The 11,505-nt window shown below is 48.2% G+C and overlaps 1 protein-coding gene across 2 annotated transcripts; it reads left to right on the top strand.

The window, feature by feature from the left end:
• Positions 1-6,886: 6,886 nt before the first annotated feature.
• Positions 6,887-9,033, top strand: LSM10 (LSM10, U7 small nuclear RNA associated). Of its 2 annotated transcripts, none has more exons than XM_060258597.1 (2): positions 6,887-7,122; positions 8,390-9,033. In XM_060258597.1, exon 2 carries the CDS (start codon positions 8,390-8,392, stop codon positions 8,759-8,761), a length of 372 nt encoding a protein of 123 aa, XP_060114580.1. In that variant the 5' UTR covers positions 6,887-7,122; the 3' UTR covers positions 8,762-9,033. The 2 variants fall into 2 exon arrangements, with proteins under 2 accessions (XP_060114580.1, XP_060114581.1); XM_060258598.1 differs by having other exon boundaries at positions 6,972-7,334.
• Positions 9,034-11,505: the final 2,472 nt, after the last annotated feature.

Below are 11,505 nucleotides of genomic sequence, written 5' to 3'. Positions count from 1 at the left end.
TTCATGGGAAGGTGCCGATTGCTTTGTTCCCTCTAATTAACAGTCATAAAGCAAGGGGAAAGCCAGGAAAGAATAATAAACTTACAACATTTGGTTCTCTGGGATCCTACCCAGGTCTGCTTTTAGTCAGGCCCTAAAACCATTAGTTATTGATCAGAATTAGCCATGCTTGACATATTGCCTCCCCCAAATTCAACCCCGCGGTCTCTGAGGAAACTTTCTGTGAAATTTATTGACCAGATCTGGAGCTAATACATCCTTTTGGGCCACCCATTCATTTTCACTAGGAGGGAAGTGTTTCCATTTGATCAAATAATATAATGTCCCCTGTTTCATTTTGGAGTCTAGAATCTCCTGGACCTCATGGTGACTCCGATTCCCAATCTGGATAGGATGCGGAGCTGTCGGTTGAGGGTGCCAAAGAGAAGCACTGGGGTCTCTTCGCAGCAGACTGCAATGAAAGACAGGGTGTACTTTACTAAACATTTTTGATCGTTCCAATTCTACAGTCACTCAGTTAATCACATGTTTGATTTTAAAGGGGCCTAGATACCGATAAGCCAATTTTTTGGAGGGCTGATTCAACGGAAGGTTTTTTTGTTGATACGAACACTGAGTCCCCCACCTTGAAGTCCCAAGCAGGCACATGTGACTTGTCGTACTGTTTTTTGTACGCCTCCTTGGTAGACTCCAAGTTCTCTTGAATCCCTTTCCAACCCTCACTCAGTTTTCCCCACCATTGCTCGAATGAACTGGGTTCCTTTATTTGTTCCCCCCCTGGTAGTGACGCGACGGGTTTCCCTTCGTACTCGTTTACGATTTGGAATGGGGAGGTTTTGGTGGAGCTGTGCACGCTGTTGTTGTAACCATACTCAGCGAAGGGGAGCAAGTCCACCCAATTTGACTGCTGATGATTTATATAGCATCGTAAGTATTGTTCCAACAAGGCATTTACACATTCTGTCTGCCCGTCGGTTTGAGGGTGGTAGGCGGAACTCAATCCTTGCTCCATCCCTAACAGTTTGCAAAACTCCCACCAGAAGTTGGCAACGAATTGTGGGCCCCTATCACTAATCACCTTATCCGGAAATGAGTGAAGTTTAATAATGTGATGGAAAAATAGATAGGCCAGCTTTTTAGCTGTTGGTAATTGCGCACAAGGAATGAAGTGTGCTTGTTTGGAGAAAGTGTCTACTACCACCAGAATTATGGTCTTGCCTTGTGACGGCGGCAGTTCGACAATAAAGTCCATTGAGACTACTGACCAGGGTCGTGTAGCTGTTTCTAGGGGTTTTAGCAATCCAGGTAGCTTCCCCCACTGCTTTTCGCCATTACGCAAATGGGGCAGGAGGCCACAAACTCGGATACATCTTTTTTTAGGGATGGCCACCAGAACTGCCTACTAATTAGATGGAGTGTCTTCATGTTCGCAAAATGACCGGCCAGTTTGTTTGAGTAAGACCTCTGCTCTCATGGTTTTGGGGACGTACAGCTTCTCCCCCCGATACCACAATCCATCCTCTTTCTTCTGAATTTCCCCCGGTCGGTCATCACCCTTTTTTTCTGTCTCTAAAGCCATCTGTTCTTTTCCCCACCCCTCCTGATTATGCTTGGTTTTAGACCATGTTGTCACCACAGCAGCTACCTGGGAGGGGGGAACCAAGGAGTCTACCACCTCCTCCTTTTGGCTGTTGTGCTGTGGCAAGCGAGAAAGGTCGTCAGCCAAGAAATTCTTGGTTCCTGGAATATGCTTTAGCACAAAGTCAAACTTGGAGAAAAACCCAACCCACCTAATCTGCTTTTCGCTCAGTTTTCTCCGGCCAGTAAGTGCTTCGAGATTCTTATGGGCCGTCCAGATCTCGAAGGGGATTTTGGCCCCTTCCACGACCGCCAGGTTTTTAAAGCATAAGTTACAGCAAACGCCTCTTTATCCCACACCGACCAGTTCCTCTGTTCTGCCGAGAACTTTTTGGAAATATATGCTCAGGGTCTCAGCCTCCCCTCTTCGTCTTTTTGCATGAGAATGGCTCCTACGGCCACGTCGGAGGCGTCACATTGCACAATGAAGGACTGCAACTCGTTAGGGTGGCCAAGACCAGTTCGCTAGTAAATAGCCGTTTGAGTTTGTCAAATGCCTCTTGGCATTTCGGTGTCCAATTTAGGCAGGCCCCCGGTCTCTTTGCCTCGGGTCCCTTCCCCCTCGTTTTAACAACTCTGTGAGGGGGAGCATGATTTGGGCGGACCCCGCAATGAAGTTTCTGTAGATATTTGCGAACCCGAGGAAAGACTGTAGTTGTCTACGTGTCCTCGGGGGAGCCCAATCCAATACTGCTTCTACCTTTTGCCGGATCCATAGCCAACCCCTGTGCTGACACCTGAAACCCTAGGTAATCTAATTCGGTCTTGTGGAAATCACACTTGGACAGTTTGGCGTATAACTTATGCTCCAATAAGGTGCTTAACACCTCCCTCACCAATTTTACATGAGACTTTTCATCCTGAGAATAAATAATGATGTCATCCAGGTACACCACCACCCCCTTGAACAAAAACTTCCACAATACATCATTGATAAAATTCATGAACACCCCCAGTGCTCCCTGCAGTCCAAATGGCATCACAAAATACTCAAATTGTCCCATAGGGGTATTAAAAGCCATCTTCCATTCATCCCCCTCTTTTATACGTACTCTAAAGTACGCATCCCTCAAGTCCAGTTTGGTAAAAATCTTTCCTTCGGACACCGTGCTTAACAAGTCTTTGATGAGGGGGATGGGATAGGCATTTGAGGTCGAAATCCCATTAATCCCGCGAAAGTCCGTGCAAAGCCGGAGCATGCCGTCCTTCTTCCTAAATAAAACGGGGGTGGCGTGGGGGGCCGTCACCGGTCTGATAAAACCCCGTTTCAGATTCCTGTCTAGGAACTTCCGCAACTCCACTTTCTCTGCCCAGCCCATGGAGTATAGTTTAGCTTTAGGCAGCGACTGCCCTGGTATCAGTTCGATAGCGCAGTCGGTGCTCCTGTGGGGGGGGGGGGGGGAGTTCGTCCGCTCCCTGCTCACTAAACACCCCCATTAAGTCCTGGTAGGCCTTAGGGATGGCTGAGACCTCCTCCATAGTCAAACAGACCTTCTCCTTCGTAGGAGGAGGTCACAGGTCCCAGTCCAGACTCCAAAGATGCGCCTTGCACAGTGGATCAACAAACTTTATAGTTTGATCCCCCCACCGGATGCTTGATTCATATTTAGCCAACCATCCCACCCCCAGGACCACATCGTATGAACATGAGGGGGTGATTACAAACGTCTCTTGGTCCCAATGCCCTTTGATCCCCACAGGCACCAACTGAGTCTCTAGTACACAGGGCTCCCCCCGCATAACTGACCTGTCCATTTGTTCAAATTGTATGGGGAAGGGCAGAGCCATGGTGACCAACCCCAAGGCGTCCACCAGTTTGGGGGTGATTAAGTCTCGATTGCACCCGGAATCAATTAGGGCTTTCACCTGTACAAATCTTTTGAGTCTACTGTTCAATAGTTTCACTGGTACAAAATACAGTGACCCCGTTACTCTCACCCTGAGTGGTGCCGGTTCCTTCGCGACCTGCTGGTTGGCACCCTTTAGAGCAGGTCGTCCTCGTTTCCCAACGGCTCATCCATCCACACCAGCTCACTCAGCTCATCAGCAATGAGGGCTTCATCCTCCGGTTCCCCTGCGGCTGCCACGCTGCCTTTCGCCGCTTCCTTAGGGCGGCTCGGTGTTTTCTTCGGCACTGGGGTGCCGGGCTTGGACGTACTCGGAGGCACCCGAGGGGGGGTTGGGGCAATTGCTGGCCAGATGGTTGGGGTCCCCGCATCGAAAACACTTGCGGGGCCCTGCGGCCTTCCCACCACCGCCTCCCCCTTGTGCTTTCTTCACCTCTGGTTTGGCCCCCGTCTTTGGGTCTTGGCTCACCTTGCCGCTTTGGAGCTGGCGCTGCATGGCCACCCACTTCATGTTGGTCTCGACCTCACCCGCCAATTGGATCCATCCCACCAACGTAGCAGGTCTGGCTTGGGTAAGGGCTCAATCCAGGATGCCAGTATTCAGCCCTCTGGTGAAATGCTCGATTTTCATCAGCTCACTCCACCCTCTCACTTCTGCGGCGTTGGCCCGGAACGCCGCAGCGTACTCTCAAATCGACTTCGACCCTTGCTGCATGTCATGCAAGGCCACCAACGCCCGGGTCTCTTGGAGGGGGTCTTCATACTGAGCCATCAAAGCCTGGAGGAACGTAGCAACATAGTCCAGTTCCAGACTCATGGCTTTGTACAGGCTCATGTACCATCTTTTGGCGGCCCCCTTCAGTTTCGATCCCAGGTAGTCCACTCAACTGAATTCGTTGGGGAACGTGTTCCCCCAGTAGTGCATGTAGCTGTTAGCCTGGATCGTGAAGTCTTCCACCTCCTCTGGGTCCCCATCAAAAGTGGCATCCAATTCACGCCCACAGCCCCCTTCTCTGGGCACTGGAGGTGCTGCCAGCCTAGGTGCTGGTCCCGCAGGTGGTGGAGCGGCCGGTGCCCCCGGGGCTGCCGGCTGTCTGCCCAGAGGGGATGGGTGAGCCCTCCAGGGCCCGGGCAGTCCCAGGACTCAGTTGATCTGCCTGGTGAACTCCCCCACCATCTGAGTGGTCATCGCCTGCATTTCATCCCGCAGTCCCTTGGCGATGTCCTCCACCTCTTTGCGAACCATCGCACGGAACTCGCAGGCCACCTTGTCTTCCTCCTCCTTTGGGGCCGGGGCATCCGGATCCCTCTCGCCCGGATCAGGATCGCCGTCTGGCAGGGGAACGACCACGATGGTATCGATCTCCGGCTCCACCGGTCCCGGATTGTCACCCCCTTTGTTGGCCATCTTCACCCGGCGCATGTGTCTGGTTAGGATGGCCTCTCTCCGCACTGGGGCCTCGTCCATTGTGGTGGTGGAGGTCCACGGCTGCCACTGCCGGGGTGACCAGGAGCTGTTGGATCTGGAGAGGCAAGCCTGGTCCTCTCTGGGCATCCAGCACATGCCACGGTACGGCACCCCTTCCTCAGGTTCATGAAACTCACCGCCTCCTGGAATCTTTTCAGCTATTCGGTTATAAAGTTGCCAGGGCGATTAAGCTTCAAAAAGGATTATTCTCAAAATGTCAAGCATGTGGGTTCAATGACGAGTCAAAATTGATACAAAGACTACGTTTATTGATAGATCGATTCTTTGGCTCAAGCCATTGCTTGAGAAGAATGAAACCGATACATTGATGCACAACTTTTAAGACACATTTCAAAGGGATTTCTACAGGAGGGGAAGCAGGGGAGCGTTCACACATAGAATATCAAAACTACATACATTCCCAGGGCGTTATCAGACATTCGGCCTTGCAATGCCCAGATGGCTCATCCTCCCAGAGGAGAATTCATGGGAAGGTGCTGATTGCTTTGTTCCCTCTAATTAACAGTCATAAAGCAAGGGGAAAGCCAGGAAAGAATAATAAACTAACAACATTTGATTCTCTGGGATCCTACCCAGGTCTGCTTTTAGTCAGGCCCTAAAACCATTAGTTATTGATCAGAATTAGCCATGCTTGACACAGCCCTCCCCCCTGGAGACAGGCAACTGTATGTGTTCATCTCTACATGTTAAGCGCATTCCAATCCCATATCTTTGCTTTATATTGGCACATGGTTCCACATCTGTCTTGGAAGGTGCTTCTGGGTGGACTAAATAAACTCCAGATTTTCTTGTGGCAAAATGGCCCTTACCACTTGCCTCAAAACCAGATAAAATGTGCCCCTCTAGGGGATCCCTACTGAGGACATCCCCACCAAAAAGGCCCAGCAGCCACTTGAAGTGCCATCAGAAACCACTACTCAGACTGGCAGCAGCTCTCCCAGGTCTCAGCTGAGGGACACACCTGTAGAGAGGCCTGCCTTCCCCATGCAAGGCTTCAAAAGTGAATCCCAAAAGGTAACTGAGTGCCAGCATGGCATAGGATGCAGCATCACATGAGCACGTGACTGAAGGCTGCAAAGCTTTTTCCATGCAGGATGGGAAGGGTCAGTCTTCCTCCCAAACCAGGGTGCTCCAGATGGTAGCATTCATGCAATGGGTTTGTTGAGAAACAAATGGCATTTACATTCACTCTTCACTTGACAGGTACAAAGGAGAAGCAAAAATGTCCCTACAAGGGCTCCTGTGATTCACCATCCTTAGCAGAAAGCTTATTTATTTTATGCCTTTACACAGCTCTCGCTCTCATATGACAGAATTACACACAGGAAGAATATAATAATATAATATATGTAACCAGGTCAATATTATGATATGCAAACCAATTGGACAATCCTCCTAAATACCAATGTCTAGATTTTTAATACACTCAGTCGCTGCTGGGGAGAATTCAGAGAGCTATGAACATATGGAGCTGCCTTATACTGAATCAGACCCTCAGTCCATCAAAGTCAATGTTGTCTATTCAGACTGGCAGTGGCTCTCCAGGGTCTCAAGCTGAGGTTTTTCATGCCTATTTGCCTGGATCCTCTTTAGTTGGAGATGCCAGGGATTGAACCTGGGACCTTCTGCTTACCAAGCAGATGCTCTACCACTGAGCCACCGTCCCTCCCCACATGAGTCACATCTCCCTGAAAAGCCGGATGACATTTGGAAAATAGTTTGGTAGGCTGCACCACAATCGCATTGGAGTCCTAGTATTCTGCCTCATTTAAACAAAAGATCTGCCGAACTGCCAAAACCTGTTCGTATTCTATCAGGGACCACCTTACAGAGAAAGGCGGTAGAGAGCCCCCTGCCCAGTAAAAGGCAGCCTTCGCAAGTAAGGTTCATGCTCTAGGGGGCGCAGTATCGGCCTAGGCATCCAGTCTGGGCGGAAGTGGAGTCTCGAGGCTCCCATAGCAACCGGTTATTCTTAAACCCCGCCTGTTAGAGGCTGAAGAGCGTGGGGCTTTGACCCCGGAAATTGTACTTGGCTGGGGTCGGGAAGCGGGCTCAAGCCGGAAGTCGGTGGTACGGGGTCCAGGCTTTTCCCCAGTGCCGTCGAGAGAGAGAGGTCTTGGGATGTTGCTGGGCTGAGAACGTGCGCAGGTCGGTAGGCGGAGAGGGCGGTGGCGCTAACAGCATTCGGTGGAGCATCCAGCATCCGAGGCACTCTATCCCTATTTCTGACGGGTGCGGCGTTTCAACGCCGCTTGTCGGAAATGAGCCCCCTGAACGGGCTTTGGGCTGAGCTCGCAAAACCAGCCTGCTCTTAGGCTTCCCTGGCCGAGGCGCTGCTACCGCCTGCAAGCTTAGCCCAGGTTCGTGGTTTGGCCACTGCCGAAACAAGCTCAGCTTTGCAGACTGGGTCTGCTTGTGTTCGTTGGCAAAGCGGCTGCTAGTTCCTGGGAAAGTACGGCTGCCACTTCTAGGTTGAGGGTGGACCCTGGGGAGGGGAGGGACCTCAGAAGGTTCTAATGCCATAGAGATCATAGCAGCTGTTTATTGTAAGGGAATTGATCTCTGTAGTCTGGTGTAATTTGGGGGGGATCTCCAGACCTCACCTGGAGATTGGCAGCATTCATGAGGAGACTGAGGAAATATTCAGAACCTTGAATGCTACAAACTGTGCCGGGGCTCCTGGTTCTCAACGTTTCACGTCCCAGCAGGCATGATATCTACTGGGTTATCTTAACAAAATAGGAGTCGATTGCACCTTTAAGACCAGCTTAGTTTTATTCAGAACGTAAGAATAAGAAGGATAATGGAAGAGATGAAAGGTGAACACAGTGGGATTTCTTTTAGCCTACCAAACTATAAGAATATAGCCTATATATCACTTTATATCAGTGATTTTCAACGTTTACAAACCCAGAACCCAACTTTAATCCCTAACAATCTATGAAGATTTCTCTTTCCCTCACAGGATTTCCCTTTATATATTGTCCTTAGCTGAGCAGCCCCTTATTTTCTTATTTGTTTTCTCTGGCTGATCCACCCAGTTGTTTGAATGTTTATTGGTAAATGCCCATAAGCCTTAATGGAAAGTCCATTCCTCATTTTTTTTGCAGCTTTGCAAGCCCAGAATTGTTTCCTGCTTCAGTCTTTTTGGTGGGCCTTTCAGTATTGCTTAGCTCTAACTGCTTGCAACCCATTCTCAGCGCTGTCACTCACAATGCATTAAATGAAGGTACACAAAACCACAACAGCCCCCCATATCTCAACAGCTCCCAAACAGGTTATCTTAAGTCCTTGTTGCTTTGCCCTTCACCAGAATCTACACTTGGAAGATGCATCTCTACAGCCATGGATGGTAATGCTTCTGGATGCATGTCAGATACTGAATTTGACATGATGTTTTTGCTCTAACCATTAGATGGAGATCAGCCACTCTGTTAAGGAGCGCACCATCTCTGAGAACAGTCTGGTGATCCTGCTGCAGGGCCTCCATGGACGGGTCACCACAGTGGAGCTGCGCAACGAGAGTGTGGCTGTGGGCCGCATCACTAATGTTGACGCTTTCATGAACGTGCACCTGGCTGAAGCAACATTCACAGACCAGCATGGCTGCTCCTCCTGGATGGACAGCCTCTTTGTGACAGGAAGGAACATTCGCTACGTCCACATCCCTGATGATGTGGATATCAGGACCACAATTGAGAAACAGCTACAGCTCATCCACAGAGTTCGCACCTTTGGTGGCCGAGACAAGGGGAGGAAGGAGTTTCTTAAGCCAAAGGGCAAATGAATGGGACTGGCAGTGTGCCCTGACCTTGTTCTGGTTGTTCCTCACTGAAATCTACTCTCTTGAGTCAGGGCTTCACTATCCCTCCTTGGCTGGCTATGCCTTCTTTGGTGTTTCAGGGATTTCAGTATTTTTTTAAGGAGAAAGTTTCTTAGTCTTTTTGTACATTAAAATTCTCTGAAATTTCTAATAGGTTATGCTTCTGTACCTCTAGTTCTATTTTGATAAATTCTGGGGGTTTTTTTTTGAAATAAACATTTGTTTATTCACCTGTCCATCTGTGTGTGGTTCAAGATCTGCTGTCCTTTTGCACACTGTTTCTAAGCAGCTTGACCAACAACAGTGTGTTAATTTTGGTTTTAAGTTCTTCATAGCTTTAACTACAGTTTTGCAGGCTAAACTGCCAGAACTCTCTGCTCACAACCTGATCATTGATTAACTGGAAAACCTCAAACAGAACCCCAAAATAAATTATATCCCAATGCTGATATTTTCAGGATCTTCTTCATCAGGAATAACTACATAAATATTTATATAACAAGCTAATATTTAAAGCATTTATTGAACTAAATATTTAGCAAACTCTGATATTTAAGGCACTTAAAGAATATAACAAAAGGAAGGAGTAACCCTACTACATACATCAGGGACAAGAAGCAAAGTATTACTTCATTTATATAGTGAAAGTTAATAATACAGTCGCATTCTAATATGATTGCATTATTCTGTTCGATAAATGCATAGCTTAAAAAAGTTTGCATTTTAAAAAAAGACTTTGTAAATACTGAACAATGCTTGTATACACCTGTATAAGGAGCAATAAGTTCTTGAATATATGTAAAATATAAAAAATGTGAATGTTAAGAACATAAGAAAAGCCATGCTGCATCAGTCCAGTAGCCCATCCAGTCCAGCACTCTGTGTCACACAGTGGCCAAAAAACCCCAGGTGCCATCAGGAAACCCACCAGTGGAGCTGGAGCGCCAGAAACCCTCCCACTGTTGCCCTCCCAAACACCAAGAATACAGAGACTATGTCCCAGACATAGTGTTTCCTCTCTACATTGTGGCAAATAGCCACTGAAGGACCTCTGCTCCATATGTTTATTCAATCCCTTCATGAAGCTGTCTGTGCTTGAAGCCACCGCCACTTCCTGCAGCGGTGAATTCCTTGTGTAAAGTACTCTTTGGGTGAATGTTCCCTATAATTTGTGGGCTTTGCAAGAAAACTTCATGCTGCTTAACAACAGCTCTTTGCTGGAGTATAGTATGACTTGTAAAGGTAGTCCTCTGTGCAAACACCAATTGTTTCAGACTCTGGAGTGACATGGCATCACGATGTTTTCACAGCAGACTTTTTACGGGGTGGTTTACCATTGCTTTTTACACTTTAGCCCCAGCAAGCTGGGTACTCATTTTACCCACCTCGGAAGGATGGAAGGCTGAGTCAACCTTGAGATGGCTACTTGAACCCAGCTTCTGCCAGGACTGAACTCGGGTCGTGAGCAGAGCTTGGACTGCAGTACTGCAGCTTACCACTCTGTGCCACAAGTCCTACAAGTATGACTTATAGATGGCTTCAAAAGGCCATTTTATAATGATGGCATCTCAAAGTTAGAAAGCCTTATAATCAAACCATGGTAAAAGAAACGAGTAAATACTGTTATAGAAATAAAAACTAGAAAAAGGGAACTCTAATAGTGTTTTTTTTTAAGTTTCCTTTTAGGGAGAGGACATTTTTAACACTGATTTACATTCAAAAGACACAGGTAGATGTAGAAGGGTGGAGCAATCTCAAGAAGAACAGATGTTCTATATTATGTTGCAGTGAAAAAGAGGTGAGACCTACTGTCACATTCTCAGGATGCAGGCAGGAGTCCAAAGCCAGTCCAAGGTCAACGTCCAGGAAGTCAAGCAGGAGCCAAGTCACCAATGCAGAATCACAAACTGGAATCAGAAGTCAATGTCCAAAAGGTCAGGGTGCCAAGGAAATCAAGCAGGTCAGGAATCAGGAAGGAGCGTGGATGGAAGCCAGAGAATATATTTGTTGCTTCCACAAGGTTACCAGGTCCTGGGTGGGAGCTACATGGGAGTCTCAATCAGCCTGCTCCCTGGGTGGCAGTGACTCTGCTAGAACTCAGGGCTGAGAGATCTGAAGCATCGGTGTCCCTCATGTCTTCGTCTGAAAGTTCTTTCTGGAGCCTACTTCAAACTCTTGAGATGGGAGGAGGAAAGCTTGGAGGAGATTGATTGTCAACAGCTGACACTGGTGCCTGGAGAGTGATTGATGGGCCAGCTGCTGTTTGTTCAGCTGAGGAACTGGCTGGCAACTCTTCCAGGTCTGTTAACCCTTCCAGCTCCTCATCAGGGCTCATGACACCTACAGTAGACACTGCAATAGATGACATTTCTGTTCTTTGGCATTCTTTAAAAGAGTTGAGTTTATTTTCAGCCATCCTTTGCTGTGGGAGACTTGGCTTGTTTGTTTCACTGGTCCAACTTGTCTCTGATTGTGGCACACTCTTTGGAGTGTGCGGGATTGACTTATCAGGAGTTGGTCCTACGTTTGTGTCAGGAGCTGAACTGGATTTACTAACCCTTCTACAACTGAAAGTGGAGGGGGGCATAGTTGAAGATTTAATCTGATAGTTTGGCTAAATTCCTTGGGTGGGAAGAAAGGGATACAGGCCTAAGGAGAACAGTTGATAGTGGAAGAGGATGCAACCTGGGCATAAGAGCTGCGGCCTG

This window comes from Heteronotia binoei, chromosome 17, assembly GCF_032191835.1.
Source record: "Heteronotia binoei isolate CCM8104 ecotype False Entrance Well chromosome 17, APGP_CSIRO_Hbin_v1, whole genome shotgun sequence".
NCBI lineage: Eukaryota > Metazoa > Chordata > Lepidosauria > Squamata > Gekkonidae > Heteronotia > Heteronotia binoei.
The sequence above is the reverse complement of the archived record's forward strand: the minus strand, read 5'-3'. Positions and strand labels throughout refer to the sequence as shown.

Excerpts from the sequence above, each read along its gene's own strand:
- LSM10 (XM_060258597.1), top strand. The coding sequence starts at position 8,390 with ATGGAGATCAGCCACTCTGTTAAGGAGCGCACCATCTCTGAGAACAGT.